The sequence below is a fragment of the Vicugna pacos genome, chromosome 7, assembly GCF_048564905.1.
Source record: "Vicugna pacos chromosome 7, VicPac4, whole genome shotgun sequence".
Classification (NCBI taxonomy): Eukaryota; Metazoa; Chordata; class Mammalia; order Artiodactyla; family Camelidae; genus Vicugna; species Vicugna pacos.
Genome location: NC_132993.1, coordinates 55,616,255 through 55,639,236, shown reverse-complemented (window position 1 = coordinate 55,639,236; position 22,982 = coordinate 55,616,255). Strand labels below are relative to the sequence as shown.

Sequence of the window (22,982 nt, the reverse complement as noted above, 5' to 3'; positions counted from 1 at the left end):
AACATTTGATTGAGGTCAAAAAACACTGATTTTTTTTTTTTAATTACATTAGACCATTGCAGAGCTAAGCTGTTTGGCCATTTGGAATTGTGGTATTTTTACATTTTTCTGATTTTTCTCTCCATTCAAGATTGAAGGTTAAAGGAAGTCCAGGGTTGATCTTTCTTGGTTTTTAGAGTCAAGTCAAAGTTACACAGGATACATTTTATAAATTTAGATAAGGTTCTTCCCAATAAAGGATATGTAGATCCAGATTAGAATAAGAATTAGAGAACATTCCTCTTTTTTTTTCTTCTCAGCTGTATATCCTAGTTTTAACTTCTCAATTATGAGTGTTGAGGAAATTGACGGTGGGGGAGGAGCTAGCCCATGAACACTAGCAGTGTTGTAAAAGATACGGACAGACTAATAAGAAAGCCACCTTCTCCCTACAGAGGACTCAACCCATACTGCAGTTACTCCGCTGTCTGAATGCCTCCTGTCAGCAGAGTTAGGAGGTTACCAAATGATGGGCCTATCACTGCTTTTGCCTCTAGCCTTCACTCTGCTGAGCTGGATGTCAGGGAGAGTCCTTTCAGGGTCCCTTTCTACTCCTCTTAGGAATTCGACTCCATCTCACACGGGCTGCTCCTTTGCCTGGGTTCCTCTGTTCCTTCATTCTTCCGTCAATATCCTCTCACAAACAGAAACTCCTTTAAGGGTCTAACCTCTAGATGGGCTCTCTCCTTGTTCAAGGACTGAGGCAAGTTTATCTCTATTTGTATATCCATCGGTCATTTTAGGGAATTATAGAGAGAGGTCCATATGCCTATGCTTACGATGCCATATTGCTTAGGAAAAAACTATCCTCAAATAAAACAGAACTGTGCTATTCTTTTAAGTATTTATAGGGACAAACATATGTCAGCTAATTTCTCTCAGTGACCCTGATTCTACAAGACCAGAACATTTAAAAATGCATAGGACTGTTCAAAATCTACATCTTCATAGCAATGTCAATCACGTTAGAATTTAAATTTCACAAACTGTATCAACAGCTTGACGAGGCCATCACTCTCCAACGACAGGGATATACCATCTGTTGCAACAATGCAAACATGGAGGGTTTTTTTTCCCTTAAAACAAAACAAAACAAAACAGGACATGTAGGAAAGTCTATGTAACTCACAGTGAAATCTTCCAACAATACACCATTACTGACAGATTTCCATTTACAATATTCCTAACTGGGAAAATAACATTAATAGATTTTGTAAATTAAAATAAGCATGTGTGTTATCCACAATATAATGATGGAGAACCTTAGCAGTTAGAATCTCCAAGAACTACAACGTTTGTTTTAAAGTGAGTAATGAAAAAAATCGGAATATCTAATCAAACAAGGTCTGTGACCAGCTCCACACACTTGCTGAGCAACTCCAAACAGAATTATTCTGATGGCTAAGTTAATCAGTCTGCTAAGGCTGCTGTTCCCAGATACCACAGACTAGGTGGTGTGAAAAACAGAAGTGTGTTTTCTCACAGCTCTGGAGGCTGGACGGACGTCCACAATCAAGGTGCTGGCAGAATGGTTTCCCTGAGGCCTCTCTTCTGGCTGCCTTCTCATTATGTCCTCCTTGGTCTTTTCTCTGTGTGTGCTCATCCCGATGTCTCTTCCTCTTGTAGGGACAGTAGTCCTACTGGATCAGGGCCCAACCTTTATGACCTCATTTAAATGTAATTACTTATTTAAAGGCCCTATTGCGAAAAATGTCGCATTACAGGTTAGGGATTCAACATATAAAATTGGGGGAGGGGTGGATTTAGTCCATAACACCAAGCTTGATGGGATATTGAAGAAATAAATAATTTGTGAATAGTGACTTAAGTGTAGTCCAGTGTGAGATGGTACCCACTGGCATATCTTATCAACTCTTCCCTGTTCTTTTGGGAACAAAAATCTATGCTGAACTTGCTTTCAAAGCAACTTCTCCAAAGTTTCTCCAAAGCAGATTGCTGCCACTATTATTATCTGACCACACTTTACTTAGAAGCCAAGAGAGGCAAGTATCTCCAGCATGAGATTCTCTGTTTTTCCTGAAATTTTCCATTCTCTTCTCAAAATTGCCATTTATAGACTACAGGGTCCTATTTACATTGCATGGACAGAAGGTGAACTTGCCAAAAGGCTTAGAGAAGTTCTATGTTTTCCTTCTAACGTCTTGGAGTTAAAAAGTAAAATTCAACCTGGAACACTGAAGCAAAGACCAAAAGCAGGATTTGTGGGCTGTCTTGAACTGTAACCTCAAAACTACTCACCACTTAAAAGGAACTATTTTCATAATGAGTTTCTTGATTCCAGGTCCACTCAGATTTTCCAGCCTACCCTGTTCTTCTTACCTATCTTGGATCTGATTCTTACTCCACTTAATTTTCTCTACTTAATCCCTTGTACATTATTCCTAAATTTCCCCTTATACGTTGTCAGGATCAAGTCTATAATCTTACGAATATTTACTTAATTCACTCAGCAAACGTTTACTGAGCACCTACCACGTACAAGGCACATACTGGTACACAGTGTGCTCAGGATTCAGAGGAGAACAAAACAGATGAAGGTGCTGGATTTTTTTGCAACAGGAATTCTCACTGAGGGAGTGGGGAAACCGCAAAGCAATAAGGAGCTTAAAAAATGACTAATGGGTGTACGATGGTATGAGGCTGTTTTCTGACCTTCATCATCTCCGATAAGATTTCAATTCTCATTATTATCTTCATTCACATGTACATACTGTGTGTTTTTTCCTCTGGGTGCTTTTAGAATTTTCTCGTTACCTTTAGTATTCAGAAATTTGAGTATAATGTATTTTTGCTGCTGTTGTCTTAATATTTACCCTGCCTGGGGTTTGCTGAGTTTATTATACATGAAAGATGATGGTTTCTTTTTCAACAAATTTGAGAAAACTTTGGCCAGTGCTTCTTCAAATACATTTTTTTGTTAGATCACTCTCTCACTTCTCACTGCAGTATCATTAATATATAAACACCTTGATATTAGTTCACCAGTCACTGAGTCTCTCTTGACTCTTCCCCTCAATGTTCTTTCTCTTAGTTTTTCAGATCTGATAATTTCTATTGATCTGTTTTCAAAATCAATAACCATTTCTTCTACTCAGAGGCAATAATTTCTATTCATCTGTCTTCAAGATCACTTAACCTTTCTTTTGCTATCTACTGAAAGAATTTTTTATTGCAGATTTGTTACATTTTTGAATTTCCATATTCTTACAGTGTCTATTTTTCTCTTTATACTCCCACTGTTCACTCCCCAAGACAATCTTTCCCTTTAAGACTTTGAACATGTGTATAGGAATAGTTCTTCAAAGTCCTTGTCTGCTAATTCTAATATGGGTCCTCTCAAAGTATATTTCTATTGACTGATTTTTTTTCTTGATAATAAACCCCTTTATTTAATTTTGCACATGGAGTAACTTTTTATTGTATTTTCTAGACTTTGCTAATGATATGTTGTAGGGAGTCCGGACTATGTCATCTTCCTTTATGAATTTTGTTCTGACCAACAGTTAAATTGCTAGCAGAGCCTTTTGATCTTTTCAGGTTTGGTTTCATTTGGATCGAGGCTGATCTGATTCAGATTGGAACTTAGCTGTGACAACGTGATCCTTACTGCTAAGCCAGGAGGGCTGAGGTGCTCAGCGAATATTCTCCTTCTTATGGGAATGGAAGGAGCTCTGACATCTCCCAGCACTGCCCTACCTATTCTATCGCCTGTCAGCACTCAGCCATGCAGCACAGGGTCTCTGCTAGACTTCCTAGGGTCTTCATCTGCACTTGGGCAGCCCAGCACTAGGCCAAGGACCCCTGTTGTAACCTCACATAAACTCCTGGACTCCATCCCACTCTCTGTACCCTGCCTGGAAATTTCCAGTCATTTCAGCACCCAGGAACTCAGATTTCTGACTCCTTAGTCGCTATGCTTGTCTTCACTTTTCCTACCTGTGTTAGGAAACCTCCAATAGAAGATCAAAGTGATTGATCACCTCACAACTGTGATTGCAGTTTTCCACAGCTTGCTGTTTAATGCTAAAAAAACAGTTACTTTGTAATTTCTGTCCAATTTTATAGTTATCCTATCAAGAGGGTCCCAGTTATTCAATTATAGTTGAAAGCAGAAAGCTAACAATAGGTTTGCTCTTCCGTTGATTTAAAATATTGACTTACCAGGTTTTGTGACACATTCTGAAACATGGGTATCTTAGAATTATCATCTCTTTGGCTATCAGAGGAAGAAATTTTGCCAAAGTGATGATTAGTTGAAAATCATATCTAACAAGCCTTGAGGGTTGTTACTAAGTCCATTTATTTTTAACAAATATTTACTGAACAATTATTGTATGTTACCTATTCTGGTAGTGATTTCTTCCCTCTAAGTAGCTTTAAGGGATTTATTTTAACACATGTATTAAATACATCATGACGCTTGTACTACTGAGGTATACTGCACTCTGATGTTGTCTTAAAACTTATTTATTCTGCCATTCCAAGAGTGTTTTGGAGGGAGACAAGCATACTTGAATGTTATGATTGGAGATGTCAAATAGAAAGATCAATACATGAGTTGTTCCTCAGAGGGGAACTTTGGGCTACATATGTAACTCTGGAAGCCAAACAATACCCTGGCAATCCAAGTAGTATCACTGCCCAGTCATTCTGTCTCACATCACCCTATTTTAATCCTCTGCATAGTACTTATTGCTAGCTGATAATTTCTGATTTTATTTTATCTCTTTGCTTATAGCCTGTGTCTTTCCATTTAAAAAAAAAAAACCCTGTGACAGCAAGAATCTTGTCTGTGCTGTTTACTTCTCTATTTTCAGCATTTAGAACACTGTCTAGACATGGATGGCACTTAGTAACTATCGGTTGGATAAATTAAAGAATGAGTAACTTCCTGACACAGTAAACAGTAACATGGACATTATCATACATGGATAGCCTTACTGTCATTAAAGAGGAATCACCTTAATAAACATTTCACTCTGAGACTTAATTACTTGTTTAAAATATATGCCTTTATTTTAAACAAGTATCACCTAGACAGGGAGGAACTTTTTCCCAACATCAAACTGATTTATAATTAATAACCCTAACTTCGTGGCACAGAGGTTCAGAGCACAGGTGCAGGAGGCAGGCTTTTGATTCATGATTCTGGTTTTAATATTACTAGCTATATGTCTTGGTGAAGTTATTTAATTTCTCTGCACTTCAGTATGATATAATAATAGTACTTGCTTCCTAGGCCTGGGGTGGAGCTCTAAATAGTGCATAAGGATAAAACAGAACAGCATCTCACATACAGCAAATGTCTAGCATCTTCTCAATCTTCCTCCTCATTACCATTGTTACTTCAAGTTAACACACTGAATTCTGTAGATTTCTACTTGGAAATCATCTTATCTTGAAGACGATACCAAAAAGTGAAACTGCTTTTTGCAAGAGATAGCATTATTGTTGAAGCTGGTTCTCCCTTGCCTCTGTGTCAGGCTTTTGCTATGGGTTGTGAGCTGGAATAAATGTCAGGACCTGGGATTTTCCTTTGTGCCTAAACTTTTTCTTTGTGCCTAAACTTTTTCTTTGTCCTACATCTAGTTAAGGCTGGACTCATCTCACTGTTCGAAGTGGGATAATATTTTATTCAAGTTTATGTCTTTGTCAAGCCTTTCGATTTTCTTTTAAGGATGCTAATCCTATTCTTACCTAGATGATGGCTAGAAAAATGTGTCTCTGCATTTAACTGCACCTAAATAGAAAACAGAATAGCAGTACTCCAGATCCCCGTGTCAGGGGATGTCAGGGAACTCTCTGCCTCTCAGTATCTACCAAAGCTCTGAGGAGGGCTGCCTGAGGGAACAGCTGTACATCCATTCATTCAGATATTCTGAACTCCATCTCTGGGTTATCCCACTTAGCAGAGACCTACAAATCTGTACCGTATCACACTAATCCCTGCTGATTTGCCTTTCCTGAGTTACACCTTCATATTTATGCTAGTGGCCTATCTTGAGGAAAACTGCTTAAGGAAAGAGCTTCCTTCTAAAATTCATTGTGGTGTTTATTGTAAAGATATTAATGAGGTTGTAATGCAATATAGTTAGTGTCATCTTCTCTTTATGAAGGCCAATTGGTGAATTTTCTTTCTGACCCTAAAACCAGAGATTGTCCTTTTCCCTTATAATTAGTTTCAATTGCCTAATGGAGGCTATAAATTTCATAATTAACGTAGTATTCTTCTTTGCATTGGATATTACAAGCTAAGAGCCAAGACTTGTGGTCCCACTTCAAGGAATTCACAGGCTCTTACAGCACACATTTTGTACATTATCTTTACTATATTCATCATTGGTTTGGGTATTATCTTTCTACTAGCATTTTCCCTTTGCCCCACACTCCTCATTCACTTTTCTTAAAATCACTTTATCTCCTTTTATTGTGTATATTTATGTAAAACAAAGTGGGACATAGGTAGGTATTAAAATTCTATCATTGAATCCAAGAGATTTCTTCTCTAACTGCGCATAGAATAAAAGCTGCTTGATAAATTCAAGTCACTCTCAAGCCATCAATGTAAGTTATCTTCCTATAAATAATCCCTACTATGGGAGAATCTACATATTTTTACAGAAGACAATCATTACCCTCTCCAAAGCACACTGCACACAGCACAAACGCATATGGTTCACATGGAAACAATGACTATAATTCACAGCCAGTAGCTGCAGGGTTGATTCTGACAGTGGAAAGTCTGGACAGAGAGTAGTTCACACCAGGTGACTTGACACAATACAGTAAAGGTAACTTTTCAGTTGACGCGTCTGAATCAACATGAATCAACACTAATCAACAGCTCTTGACTTAGAAAACTATCAACTTCATATGATTCAACACAATATGGATTCAAATGCCCATGGACCAGACTTCATAGTGACCTTACAGAACCTTCGTCTCAGGGAATGAATCTCTTAATCGTGTTGAGTCTTAAAAAGGACTTAAATTATCCTTAGTTTTCTGTTGTAAGAGGTAGCTCCCTAAGGCATTTTTTTTGTTTATTTTTGCAAAAGAGGTATCATCAGATAATTTAATATAATGCAACTACTTTGGATGATTTTGATAAAGTTGTGGACAGCTGCTGTATCCAGTCATTTATTCTGAAGCAAATTCACAGGGCAAGAGAGTACAACTGGATAGAATTTAGATTTTGGAGCCAAAAAACTGGATTGAGTGTATCCTCCCTCTGTCACCTATCGTCTCAGTATGTCTGTGAAAATTATTCTCTAATTATTCACTTAGTCCTGTATTAAAGGGAAAACACTATCTATCACAATATGTTGGTTTCTTTGCTTATCGCTTAGCTACGAATTTTTGAAAGATAGTGAGAAATGGATCGATAGCTCTCAGTGAAAAGCATGACTATTTTCAAAGTGCTTCTGGAAATTTCTAATGGAGTAGAAACTTAATTGATCTCAGGCTTTTTAACCAGACCTAGCTGAGAACACGTAAAACACTAAGACCCTCACAATTTTTTGCATCTATTTATCAATATTATTTTGACAAGAAAAGTTAAGGTCTCCCAGGTATAATGCTGCCTAACCAATGTGGTTTTAGATGCCTGGGAATCCTGGGTAATGTAAGGGGCAGATGGATCAGGGTGGCGTTCTTAGGCTGAGCTATGGTGAAAGTGTTCTTTTTAGAGCAACCAAGCAGTCCATGGGTTATTGTGAGCATTTCCTTCAGAATCCTTTGGCAACAGAATGCTGCTTAAACTTCTCAAAGGCTCAGCGTCACGAAGTAAGGCAAGCTATAATTAGTCTGTCTCCCATAACTACAGAAGTAAAATTGGTTTTCTTTATTTTTGGCCTAGAATAATACAAAGGAAGTCTACTTTTTCCAGGAAAGGAGCAACTTCATATATAATGTAAGTACACAGCAGGATTTCAGGACATACTGAAAAGACTCCATGAATTATACATTCTGTGTTATGTTTCTCCACTTGCAAGGCCAATATACAATTATGCCTTTATTAAGCACAAAATGTTTGGAGTAAAACTATTATTTAAGAAAATGCTCCCCTTTTCTCAATTTTACCAGAAAAATAAATACATAAACAAAAGCAGTTAATACTCATCTGGCATATATCAAGTGCAAGGCCTTATGCTAGGATATGTTTTACGTATGTTATTTCATTAAGCCTTTGCAGAGGAAGGGAAAACAAAGGAGGAAAAGAATGACGTTAGTGAGAAACGTACATTAATCCAAAATGAAACACTATAAATTAAATGTCTAGGGAGTCAGCATCCCCTAATTGAAGGGCTTTTCTTTTTTTCTTTTTTTTTTTGTCTTTCTTAAAGATATTTCTAAATGATACAATTAGCAAATTACCCAGACTCCGGTAAGAATGATAGATAAACTAAAGTTTAAGAGGGAAAAAAAATGCCATTCCATCCTCAGACGCTTAAAATCTTGGGGAGTTTCCATGAATATTCATGAGGCAATTGTGAAAGTAAAGAAGTCCATATAATCAAATGGTAACTTGTGTAATATAGTATAAGGAGGGCATAGGCTTTGGGTGAAGCAAAATCACTGAAGACTTAACATTGTGAAAAAGATATTTGAAATAGGAGGTATTTTGATAGTTGTGACCATGGCTGTAGGCATTTCAAGGCAGAAAATACAGGAGCAAGAGAAAAGAAAAAGAAAGGTGATGCTTAGTTTAAAGAAAGTTCTTTTCTAAAGACAGATACAGCACAGACACTGACACTGAGAAGATACTGTCTTGCTGAATATTAAAAATATGAAACTATAAGGAGATACATCAAATCAATTACAAGATTAAGGATGGCTACTTTAAATTCTTAAATTGTGTTGAACATACAATCTTTTTTATACATTAGCTCTCCCAATAAGAGGCATTTTTAGTGGATTCCAGACTAATAATATGGACCCTTGTATTTTTGTATGCCATAAATGGTGAAACCTTTCCAAGATGAATCTGCTGTCACGGCTTCCTTTTCCCACTGCTATTTTCCCTGGTTTATTTCCCTTTTTATTGCCCATTGCTTTTAGAAGGAATAAATATTAATGAGTTCCACGATGTAGTTTGTACTCCTCTGTTAACACTGGTGAGAGTAGCTACTCCCTATTGAGCAATCATCAGCAAGGCAGGGAGCAGCCAGCCACAAACCATTTCTTTTACATTCTTAGATAGCAGGAGTGTGCCTCTGAAAAAATGCCATTCATTCGCCAGTGCACATCCCTGAGTGCTCATTTCAACATTCCTTCTGGTGCTATCATTCATTGACAACTGACTCGATGAAGTAAGTGCTTAAGGGTTACAAAAAGCACACATAGTACAGTCACTTGATAGTGTCAGGTTATGTGACATTTTATCCACCATTTTTCTTTCATTAATGGAAGGTCCTTTACTAACAGCTATGGCTTCTTTCCATCTTGGGTTACAGGTATGAAGTAAGATGAAACAGTATCTCAGTGTTAGGTATTCTTCCTCTCCAATTTCCTAGCTTAACTACTAGCAAAGCATCGTGGTTTCTTTTTCTTTCTTTCTTTCTTTCTTTCTTTCTTTCTTTCTTTCTTTCTTTCTTTTTTTTAAGATTTGCAGCTCAGGGACCTAAAACTAGGGCTCCATTAATGTAAGTAAAAACAATGTTGGAATTGAAAGTTCTTATTTGCTTCTGAGGAGATATAGTGACTTTTCCCAGCCACTCCATTCTCCCTAGTCTTACCTCCAGAACTCTGGGAGACCCATTTTCAGGACACGAATGCCTGTGTTTCTGTTTCTCATCTTAATGTACTGATTCTCTTTGGCTGTAACAGAGGTCAAATATCTATGTCAAAATCTGGGACAGATATACTGAGAAACGCATGAAGCTTAAGGTCAGGGCCCTTCATCCGCACAGGCCCCTTCTGAGACCCTGAGCTTAGTGATTTTGTATCTGAAATTTTGCTTTTTTTTAATGTATAAATTGCATAAGTGTTGGGCTTCAAAAACCTGGATTTCCCTGCCCCTCTCAGTCTCCCCAAAAGCTTTGGAAAGGATCTTTAAAAAGGACTGTCATGAGCTTTACAGGAAAATCAACTCCTGGTAATAATCATTATAATGCTTACAAAAAAGACAGATTTTTGCACCCATTTCTGACCTACAGAATCACAATCTCAGTGGATAGCATCCAGGGACTTTTGCATTTTCTTAAAACATCCAGGTGATTCTTAAGTTACATTTTGAAAATATGTGCTTTCCAGAAAAATAATTCACCCAAAGAATAAGGGTAAAAATTCTTTGTTACGGACAGATCATAGTTGTAGCGTATTTTCAGAGCTTAGTGAAGAGCCCAATCTGGCATGTCTGAATCTCTCTATGTCAGTCTTGTGAAGGGTCAGAGCTGAACTTCCAGTCAACAAAGCTGTAAATACAAGGCTACTAGTAGGTTATAAGCTCCCTGAGGACAGAGGTCAAGCCTGCTTTTTAAAAGATTCTATGTTCACCATCTAAATTACTGATGAAAACTAACAGTTTTTCACTAAGTATTTACTGAGTGAATGAAGGAATACCAAGAGAAATCCAAATTTTAGCACTTCATCCATCAGACTCTGACTGATATTCAGAAGAGTAACACTTGGGAGAACAGACACGATGAGTTTAACGTTAAGCCACTGATGTCAACTATTCATTTCCCCACATTAAGCATTTCATCTTCACAGTAACCAAACAACTGCCTTGATAAATGCAATCAATACTGTCACTGCCATCATCATCATCATCATCATCCTGTTATTTTCTTTCAGAATGAGCATTTGGGACTTAAGTGCAGGTATCTGTTGTACGCATTCCAGTAGACTTTGCACTATTAGACAAATCTCAATGTTTCTAGTCTATTAATATCTTTTTGTGTCATAAAATTATTATCCAATACATTTCATCCTTACTAGCTTAACATCACTCATATTTTATCAGCACACTGTCTATGACTTTGTCAAAGACACCAAAATACAGAATGAATTTCACTATCTTTTCTGGGTAATAATTCCTTTGTCATTATTACCTCTGTCTAGGTAATCAAGCCAATATCATTCATCTTTCCTATTAGCAAACTGAGACAAAACTAGATGACAGAAAAGGAGATAGGTTAGAAATACTCATGAATTTTCAGATGTTTCTCTCAGTTTAAAAAGTCTGCAATCATTCTCATGCTTCATTAAATGATATCAAGTTGGCAACACAATTTTTATTGAGTTTCATGTTTGTGAAGATTATCCTTCACTCTAAAAATACTGGAGAAAATTCTGGGCAATTTTGATTATCCAAGAAGATCTTCTATCAAATGTCATTTAATCAATCCAACCAGTCTTCTGAATAGTTTTATCATTGTGCACGTACACAATTTAAATCACTCTCATCACCAAAATAAAACTTTCAGCTGCACTTTGTATATAATGATGGCATTATTGCCTGGGAAACACAATGTGTCATCTGTCAGAGTGCTTATATATTTGCCAGCAGAGATGAATGCTCGGACTGAATGATCCACTCTCAGGCTGATCCCTATAAACACTTATAGTACAACTGGCTGGTGTCACAGAGTCAGTAATAATTAAAACAAAATGATTTTCTCTAAAAACCTTTGACTCTGACATTTAAAAGCCCTATTTCTAGATTTTCAGTCTTCTTTATTTGGTATTAATTAGATCAATCTCCATAAGAAAACAATGATTCTTTCCTCTCTTATTCAGTACTTTTTTTGAATTGACTGATTTTTATTTAGTCCTTTTTAGAAAAGTATATATATGTGTACGTATTTTACTTTAATAATTATTTTTAACTTTTTAACAGGCAGAATAACTTAATATACACAAAGGTGTTCAGTGTCCCCACTCTTTCCCAACAATATACTCCTTATCATTTCTTCCTGTCATGTACTACTGCTGTTCATTAACTGATTTACAGTGTTTTAATCTTAAAAATTATTAGTGTTGCTTCCTACATACCTATACTTATTTAGATTATCCAAGTGCTTATCAAATTCTTTGAATATCTTGAATTCTTCTCTTTCTGGGTTCAATTTCCTTCTTTCTAAATGCCATTTAGCAGTACTTTCAGTGAGAGTTTATTAGTCCTTTCACTTTTGTCTTAATTTTGCTCCAAGTTTTCAATGAGAGGTAGCTGGATAAATAATTTTAAGTTGATAGTTATCTTCCTTTCAGTACTTCCAATATATTATTTTTTTATTATTTTGTTCTTTTGTAGCTGTTGAGAATTACACTTGTTAATTTGTTAATTCTTTTGTAGTTAATTTTTTCCTTCACTCTATTCCTTTTAATAACGTCTTTATAGTGGATGAGCTGAAATCTCACTACACTGTATTGAAGTGTACATATATTATTATCCTGCTTGGAAATTGGGATTTTTTTTTTGATTCTGTACATTCTTGTTTTTCATCAGTTCTAGAAAATTCCCTCTTTTCTTGATTCTCTCACTCTGAACCTTCCTGTTTAATTCTGCATGACTTTTATCCTCGCCTGTACTCTCAACTTCTATTTTCAAGTGTTTCATTTTGAATAATTTGCTTACATTTGTCTTTAGTTTACTGATAACTGTTTATTAGCTCAACCTGTCTAATTTACCCATTTATTTGTTTATTTCCAGTTAAAGTATTTTGCTTTTCTGTAACTTCTGTTTCTTTGTTTCAAGTCTGGTCCTTTTAATTGTGATTCATTATATTTAATGTTTTAATTTTTCCTTTATATATTTAAAAAGTTTTAACATGTGTACTTTCTAGTTTGTATCAGCTATTTCTAGTATTTCCAAACGTGTGAGTCTAATCTTACTGTTTGTTAGGCATTTTCAATTCTGTTTATGATGGAGTATTTGCCTCATGTAGTTCACAATTTTGAGTGGTCTGGTTTATCTGGGGAAACCCTGCAGCTGAGGTTAAGGTATTCCCCTCTTCAGAGTCTTTGCTTCTATTTATGTCAGGCACCTTGGTGACACCACTGGCCTGACACCATTTCTTCTATTAATCTCTCAGCTTTGTGGTCTTTGGACTTAAGGCAGTACTGTAAATTTGGAACTTAAACTCATATGAGTACAAGCCCATAGTTGGAATTCTTAGGAGAGGTTTGTTTTTGCCCTGACCTGAGGCTGAGGCTGACCTGCTTCCTTGCTATCTCCCTCCAAAGGCAAGTTCAGTTTCTCTGCCCACTCACTGATGCTATAAACTCTTTGAGACTGATGAAATAATGCAGTATTTCTGCCTGTAGTCTCTTTTTCTGAGTACAAGGTTATGTCAAACCCCTTACTGGCTCCACTCCCCCAAGTCTCCATAATGTATTATCCTTCCCCTGTACCATCCCTACCCAGGGGCAACCACAGAAAGCACTGACAGCCTTCACTTTTGGGAAACTGTTTAGTTAATCAAGACCATTTCTCTCTTTGCTCCTAAAAATGTTTAAGGCAATACTGTATCCTGCATGTCCAGGTATTTTGTAAAGGATGATTTTTCAGCTATTCTAGTCTGTCACATTGCTGGAAATGGAACAGAAGTGTCATTAAATAGCTGTTTTTAGGCAAATGAAGTTAAGCAATGTGCATAAACATACAAGGCCAAGCAGAAATGAAAACCAGGTTTCCTGATTATCTGCCTGGGATTCTTTTGAAAGTAGTCTTAAGATGAAAATTCAAAAGATTTTTAAGCTATCGATATAATTGTGAAAGAGAAAAAGATATGTAATTTATTTTTCTCTTAAGTGAGTGGCCAATCTGACACAAAGTGCATACATTTTGACTCTCATCATTTGATCTAACAACTAGATCATGTTATCTCTATTCAAAGTCAGAAGTGTGAATAGTTATTTATTCAGAGGTGAGGAACAGGCAAATGTGTGGATACAGCCCCTGGCTGAAACAGAGTGTTCAAGTGTGTTTGAAACGTTAAAGAGATTATTTTCAGACAAATTAAAAGAAAACGGTACCATTTTACAAAGGGGAGAGTAAACATGTCAAACAGCAAATGTTTATTAAACAATGACTAAGTCAAAGATATTACAAGCATTGTTTTCATGTTTCCAAGCTGCCTCATTATTTTTTTCTTTGATTGCCTTTTTGGTTGAATGCTTCCTGACATGTCATTAGTAAGCTCTTCCTCTACTAAAAATTCTAAGTTACCTCTCGGGTAGACCACTGACCAGCTTAATCTAATTCCCAGCATGTAAGTTTTTATTAGCTTCTGTCCCAGTGGCTAAAACCTCTTGGCATCTCACTTTCCATTTTGTAATCTACTGATCACAGGGAAATTTTATAGGGAAAATAGCTCTTCTCTCCCCCAAAATACCCAGAGGTTTGATTCCTTCAGGAATTTCCTATGTTTTAATTATTCTATAATTATATCACAGAGCTTTTTACATTCTATTGCATCAGTATAGGCTATGTTTCCCAAATGTAGTCATTATGTGATTTAGTTCCTTTTTCGTTTACCATACGAAGATTAGTAGAGCACAAAGTAGTATGTTTAGAAATATAATGATAAATCATGAAAACTGTTTATATCTTCCTTATCACAACGAAGTATTCAAAACCAAACTTCATATATATTTATTTAATTGTGGTATCCTAGTGACATTTTTAAGTCAGTACATTTAAAAATCTTTTCCTGGTTTTCTATAACTTTTATCTATATAATGATCTTATAGGAAGATAAGAAATATGAAATCATTCCTGTTTCATTGAACAGCTTTAATATATTCCTAGCAGAACAGAAAGTATAAGTAAACTACTGTCTTTCCTAGAGGGTTTAAGAATATTCCGCCAAGGAATGTATAGAGAATCCTGACACACATTTCTGATTGGAAAGTCATGTGAAACTGTCTCATCTACCTGTTACTGTAAAAGTGATGGACAGGAAAGGTGCAGCACTAGACTCTGACATACTCTGATATTTACCTTCTGATATAACAGGGAAATAGCACCATAAGCATAGCCTTTTTCTTTTTTCAAAATAGTTTTGACTGAAGTGGGCTAGTTTGTGGAGACCAGATAAAAGACTACAATTGTAAAGAATCTGCATTTCATTTAGGGATGGTGACTTTTATTTTATTTATTTATTTATCTTTGCAGAACATGGGAAAACATGAGCTCTTTACTCATCCTTCTGTCTACACATTCACAGTTCAATCATCCTTCCCTCAATTCATCTTTCCATTGATCCTCCAAACCTTTCTCCTGGTTTATCTCATTTCATGTCATCATACAAACTCATTATCAAGGCTGTTTTTCTTAATAACCTCAAATCCCACAGGCCTTATCCAGATTTCACTGTGGATTATTTGCTATATTTTCTACAAAAGAATATTCTAAAACTTCCTATCATATAAACTGCATATAAACTTTATGGCACTTTATAACCAACACTTTTGGTTTCCCTCATTTAAAAACACGTGTAATTTGTATCAAATGGAAGAATTCCTTGAGTAGCTAAAAATCTACTTTTATTTCACTCTAAACTCTTATAAAAGCGAACTCATGCTCATGAATTCAATGATCAGTAACATTTTCATCAGCTTTCTAGGACTTACACTGATAACCTCCCCATGGGCAAGGCCTCTTCCTGTCATATTATAAAGAAGGACAGATTTCATACCAGTATAAGCTGGACATTCTTCAAGCCTACTGGAATTCTGAACAGCCAGCTGGACAGAAACTGTCAGAAATTTTATTACTAACTCTTCTCTGTAGAGAACTTGTCAACGCTTTCTTCTAAAGAAGAGATAGTGGACATTTTAATCACCTGAATATTGTGTCAGAACTGTAAGACTTAAGTGAATACAATGTGGATCCTCTCCAATATCAAGCAGATACATTCTTCCTATTGTCTATAGATGACATCACCAACTTGGTAAGTATTCTAATCATATTCACCTGGTACAGATATCAAGTTTTCAGTAGCATACCTTACACTTTATATCTACTTTAGTAATACTAATTTCAACTTTCTGAAAATTAAATATATTAGTTCCAAGGAAAAGAATTTTTACGGCCCAGTGTGGTGTGAGTCAGTTAACAGTAGTAAATACACCAGTGAATAAAGTGATTTAATGTGACCCCCTCTTTGTGCCAAGGTGCACATTCTCATTCTGCTTATAATAAGATGTGCCGAGATAAGAAAGGGAATTTATGTGAATTTTGTATCACTTGTTTGCAGTATTTTTGTATCAAGAATTTTTATTTTTGGGCTCAAATATTTTATCTGGAGTTAAGGTATTTTTAATAATTGGGTTATGTGTGAGAACAAGACATTTATAGACAACACGGTGTGAATCTGTGAAAACAAAGAGTATAGACCTTCTCCTTCAAATTAAGTGCAGCTTAGGGTAACCTGTTCACGGTTACACAGTCAAGATTTCCTGAGATCAGGAAATTATCATTAGGACTGATTGAGGGAGTTATTCTGAGAGGTTTCCCTGTTTTTAGAGAGTAAGCTTTCATTCTTTTGTATTTATTGAAGGAAGATAGGCTGTGAACAATTTTCACAGACCACAGTCTAATTGTTCTCCATTCACACATATTTATAGTCCTTACATGTCACCCCTGGGATGCTGGTTTATTGAATAAGTTTCCTACTGGGAAATGTTGAGTGCTTCTGGGGGGAAACTCACATAGTCTAAATTCTGAGAAAAAAAAAAAGCTGCAACTTTCAGAGAGAATCAACTGTTTTTACAAAGACTGTAAGAAGCTTATTAATAGTCCTGGTATTTAATACGAAAGAACACAGATTCCTAAGTTATTCATGTTACATACATGACAAACACTAGTTTTAGGTAAACTGACTGCTTCCATATCTATTAATCTCTATTTCGGCATTTGCTTTACTCCAACAGATACATCTGAATAATGATGGTCTTTGTGTTCCCTTTTTTCTGTGACTTTTATTTTCGTGGCTCTGCAGTGCTTTGACAGGAGTAGTAGGGGGACTTTATGACAAAACCGTTTAAAAAAATACCCAATTGCAATTCAGAATTCTGAAGGATCTTTTGAAAGTAATAACCTACAGGACATAATTGACATTCAGAAACTAAAATCTGATCTACCTCTAGCAATGAAATTATACTACTCTGAAAGGACTGCTATAATAAATCCACCTGAGAGTGTTAAAAATGTAGCCATTAAAGTGGCCAAGAAAATATTAATGTACTAACATTACATGTTTTATGCTACTTCCTTAAAACCTCAAGATAAATTAGTAGTAAAAATGTATCCCCTAGGCTAGATTTCTAAATGAGTTAACATGCTGTGTAAAGTTAGTGGATACAAAACAATTACATTTTGTAAGCTGCAAATGCAAAACTTTAGTCTTTATTTTCCATGAATTACTGGTCACCAGTGACCCTTCTTTTTGAGGGGGAGACAGAGGAGCCATCTCTTTTGTTTTTTAAAAAACCAATTTCTCTTGGTTCCTTCCCTTCTTTCTGCTTTTCTAGTTATTCTTTGTCATATTCCTACTCTGAATGCTTTCTTTTTCTTTTTTCCTTTTTTTTTTTTTTTTTTTTTTTGCTTTAATACATGCTGTTCCCTCTGCCTGGAATAAATTCCCTCTTGTTTTCCTGACCCACTTAACTGTAGGGAGTACATGCATCATAACTTAGCTCAAGTGCCACCTCCTTTATGAATGTTTCTCCTATGATTCCCCACAGCTATTCTAAAACTCAGTTATAATCCATACCATATTGCATTATATCTACCGGTTTGTTTGTGTGCCCTCACGATGACCATGAGCACTTTCCTGACATGAAATTTGTACTGATATTTTTATCCTCACCATCATACACAATCTTTGGAACTCTACTGGCAACTAATCAAGGTATGCTGAAGGTATGAGGGATAGAAGTCCTGCTGTCCCTCAGAGAAAAGTTTAGAAGGTCTGCGTTACAGCACTGCTTGAAAGCACTCATATTTACCCGTGGACTAAAGGGCTACTAAGTGAATATAAACTTAATCCAACAACAATTAGAATTTTAGAGTAATATTAATACATTAACAATACATACTTTTAGCCCTGGCCATTTTGGACTCATTTATCCTTTTGTACACTTATCACATCTGGTCCCTAGACTGAGATTTAAACAAAAAAATTCTAAAATATGTCTGCTAAATGAAAAGGTTTAACCAAAGGGTTTTCAAAAAAAAAGTAATGCCTTTGGGTTCAAGATATTTTTTCTTTACTAGAGTTTTAGTGTATTTCTTTCTTTTACGTTCAAACTGAAAATTTCACTCAATACCATAATTATTTTTTCAACCATATTATAAACTGCAAAATGAGATGTTGTCTATAAGAAGGTATCACTTCTTCTCACACAATGAAAAGAAAATTTGGGCTTTAGGATACATACTTGTATTCTACGTGTACACTTACAAGTTTTTATTCTATTTTTATGATTAATTACTTCTGCTATATTTTGACTCAGAGCCTGAAGTCTAAATTTAAAGAAGACTTGACAGGGTATCAGAACCAACTAAAGATGAAATTCATTAATTACCTGTACAACCATAATTAGGACTACTATTCACTATTGTAGACACCACTCATAATATGAACAGAAACATGGCTCTTCGTGCCCCAAAGACTGCATATATATCCCTACAGGGCAATCCCATGCTCAGTCTCCATGGGTGAGTATTTGAGAAGAAAAGAGAGTTTACCTTCTTTGTCCTTGGTGTTTAAGTGTGAGAAGAGGTTCCCGTTGTCCTGTACGCAGTACACCTCTCGAGTCTGCACCCCTCCACCGCAGAGTGCCGTCTGGTTGCCCCGTCTCTTGTCCTGCTGACTGAGCAGAGGGTCCACACGGCACTCGGACCACTCTGTAGTCCTCCAGCTGTACCTAGATAAAGGAAACGCCATTCATCTTTATTGAATAGAACTTTTCTTTGCTCCTATTTATCCTTTAAAAAATTAACCTGAAAAATAATTTCCTCTTGAATCAATCTTCGACTACATCTATGATGCAGATTCAGTTTCAATTCCTTCTACATCCATTTAAGAGGGGTTAAATTTAAGATGATCCATTTTAATTGCAACTATTGGAAGTTACTTATAAATATTTTATGAAAAGAGAGCATAATGTTGAAAACATGAAATTTTATGTTCAATTAAGCTGAACTCAGGCTTGCCCTTTTCCTGACGCTTATAAACAAAGGAAGATTGAATCTGCGAATGGAAAACATAAATGTTGATGAACACAAACATTTGTTTGGCTTTAATAAAATGCATGAAAATTGCTTCTTCATACTGGGTCAAAATTATAATTGTGTGTTTGTAATAAAAATATAACATAATTTAGAGTTTTCTCTTTATTGTTGAGAATAAGAGTTTTTTTTTTTCCCTGTAGCACTGAGCATCCCTGATGAGTGCTGATGAATGATGAAAAGAGCTGACATTTCTAATCTGTGGAACACAGGAAAGACGATCTGTGATTCTACATTAAAGCTCCAATCAAGATCATGATGTGGAAGAAATGTCAGGGGATTGTCAGCCCAACCCGTGCTTTAAGGCGATAGCCAGGGAACCATTTCCAGATGTCACTGAAGATAGAAAGTGATGGCATTTCTCCACCTTAAGGAAAGTGGATATTCTAAAAGCACAAAGAAAATGGCTCATGTAGCACTTTGTGTCTCTTTAACCAAGATGCTTTCTTAGTTATCAGATTAACAGCCAACACAGGTACAATGGATGTGCTCATGTTCATCTCAGTTAGACAGAAAGGTTCAATGGGCCCTTGAAAGTCTGCTCTAGATGCTTTGCTTTGTCAATGGTAAAGTTTCATGAGAGTAAAGCTGAACTTCATGCCCATTTTTCATTTTTATAAGTGTGGGTTCGTGATTTGACAGTGGTGCAGGACTGAGGCATCAAGGAACAATATTCTTGACATGTATTTATAAAGGAAGTGCAGCATTCAGGTCAATTCTAAAAACATGGGTAATTGGTGCCTTGGGCAGGGAGAGGGGAAGGAAAGTAACACCAAGCAAGTCATTCATTAGAGGAGTTAAAATGAAAATTTTATTTCTTATAGAATGGAGTCCCAATTTAGGTCATCCTAAGGAGTCCTGTGAGATGAATAAATTTTCAGTAATGTAAAGTGATTATACATTCTTAAAAAAAATGCTACCATTCACAAAGGGGAAGAAGAAAGAGGCTCAGAATATCTATTTATTTTGTTAGTAATGGTTGAATATCTGAGAGGATAAAGGATAAAACACTCGACTTGAGACAAAAATTGAAGAAACTCATAGGAAACTCTGATTAGAGATCTTGGGAACTTCCTTGGACCTATTATATAGAGAGGAACACCCAAGTCAGTGGAACGAGCAGAGAAGTTGGGAAGGAAACTCTCCAGGGTGTTGGGTCACCTGTCACTCAGGGGAGAATGGACGATTCCAAAGTGCCTCAGAATGAATGATCCTGTGTAAACCATCACTATCCTTTGTTACTGCTGTTGTTATTATTATTACAAGTAGCGGAGGAGGAGGAGTTGTAATTTTCTTTCTCACTGTTTCATGAAGTTCAGGTGCATGCATGTTCTTTAAGTGTTTGAAATATTCCAAGAAACCTTTCAATGACACCTGTGGATATCTATTGAGAACCTAAGATTCTGTAAGTTGTTTTATAAAGATTCTATATTCAAACTAAGCTGAAATATATTTATTGCCAAGATAATTCACAGTGATGTCCTAGAAGTGATTTTTTTTAAGGATAAAAAGAATATAGTTATACTGCCAAATATTTCAAAATTGGACTTATTTCATCTGAATTCAACAAACATTTATCTGACACTGTGTGCCTGTCCCTATGATACATGCCAGTGATTTAAACACAAACAAACAAAAAAACAAGGTTAATAAGGACAGTCTTTGTCTTGAAGGAACACCAAGTCATTATTTTGATGTAGTATTTTACTCTATTCAATAGGATCTGTTATATATAGTACTGAATTTTAATAGGACTGGCTCAAAAAGCAGCAAGTACCTCTATTTTGAAAGTTTATTTTACCTTACAGACTAGTTGACAAAATATGGTCCAAAGACCAAGTCCAACGTATTCTATGTTTTTGTAATAAATTTTATTGGAACATATCCTCACTCATTTGTTTACACATCGTCTCTAGCTCCAATGGCAGAGTTGAGACATTGCAACAGAAACCTATATGTCTCATAAAGATGAATAATATTTACTATCTTCTCCTTTACAGAAGAAGTTTGCCAATACCAATTACAGGCAATACACCAACAGAGAATTGCTGTTAAAAATCTAGCGTTCATGGAGATTTGGAAATACAGCTTGTTAAAGACACTTTTATTCCTAAAAACCAGTATTTTTTTTTAACAGGATAGTGAGTGTTTCTAAACAGACATTTTATTTTTCCACTTAGAATTTGTAAAAATCATCATTCCTCTACATACTATTCATTGAAATCAAACAGCTAAAAGAACGTGCAGTTTGGGCCGACAAGGCAGCAGGGGCTGCCATCCTCTATTTACTCACGTGGCACAGGGGGCAACTCCATGTCCTTGAGACACACAGGGTTCTTTTTCCTCAAGTTCTGGACACTCCTTCTCGCTGCCAATAGGAAACTGCCTGATGAGCCGCGTCCTCACACGGGTGCCCTTAGGGGATGTCATGTCGTGGCACGTTTTGGAGCAGGGGCTCCACTCAGACCACTCTGACACCTGGCACTCTTTGGTGATCACACAGGCCTGGAAGGTCACTGGCAGCTTCTCTTGCTGGCAAAAGCTGCAAAAGAGCATCAACATTCTCAGAACAGACTGACAGGCAGGCATGAACTTTGTCTTCTACACTCCAGCGTGAAATCAGCTTGGCCATTTTTATTTTCACTTGAAGGTGCAATTCCAATTTCATTGAAAATATGTCAACATTTACGAGGTGTAAAACCTGTTAGACTCAAAGCTAACATTTGCATTGCCTCCTATTTTGTTAAGAGCTGTTAAACCATTCACAGGAAACAGAAAATAAAAGGATTAAGCAAAATTAGCTGAAACGAAACTTACCATATTGTTCATTTTACTCATTCCAGATTTGTTTTAATTTAGAAAACAAGGAACAAAGAACCGTTAATATGATAATTTCCATTCTGTTTAGTGGTTTAAATAAACGTGCCTGGCTAACTAATACAATATTATTTTGAATAGAAAAAGTAATTTACACTTAAGATTATGTCTAATGTCATTTGAAACTTAAGCTGTCAATTAGAATTATAATGCATGCTTATTCAAATACATCAACTTTTCCAGTTCACACTTTAATAAAGCAAAGTATATGAGTATACTAAATACATCATAAGCATTAGAAATATAAATTTATTCATAGCTATATTACTGTAGAAATATCCTTTGAGTAATCTCTAATATTTATTCATCAGTTAACATAAATTATTTATGTTCAAATTCTTATCCATCTAGTCTTCCTTGAATTACAGGGATGTTGAATTCCAAACTGTAGTGTCCACATATGAAAATGAAGATGATGTTATGAATGCCAACAACGTATGCACTTTGTGAGGTTTTCCTGGAACTGGATGGCCTTGTGTTGAGTTTTCGTTGAACTCTTGTTCATTCTCAGTAACTAGTAGCTCATGTTTATAAGACACAGGCAGCCTGTTGCCACAATAGAGCATCTGTTCCAATGGGAGAATATACAGATAATTCTGTCTCATCATTCAGGTGCTATATTTAACTATGGTAATCAACCATACAGAGAGGCAGGTCATTTTTAATGTAACAACTCACATTCAATCTTCTTAATTCTAGTGGCATGTGTACGAAACCTGCATTCCTAGGAGACAATTAGAGCTCAAAACGTCAAAGTCAATTTGTCTGTGCTGAGAAGTCTGGGCAGCAGAATCATTTGAGA

At 36.0% G+C, this 22,982-nt stretch overlaps 1 protein-coding gene across 1 annotated transcript in view; it reads right to left on the bottom strand.

Annotated features, from left to right (window-relative positions):
- The window catches only part of THSD7A (thrombospondin type 1 domain containing 7A), a 353,632-nt gene that overhangs the window by 150,839 nt on the left and 179,811 nt on the right, over positions 1–22,982 (bottom strand). Inside the window, exons 3-4 of the mRNA XM_031679614.2 lie at positions 21,597–21,845; positions 18,761–18,939 (exon numbers count right to left, since the gene is read on the bottom strand). Of these exons, the coding sequence (XP_031535474.1) occupies positions 18,761–18,939; positions 21,597–21,845 (428 nt within the window). The remainder of the gene's footprint in view (positions 1–18,760; positions 18,940–21,596; positions 21,846–22,982) is intronic.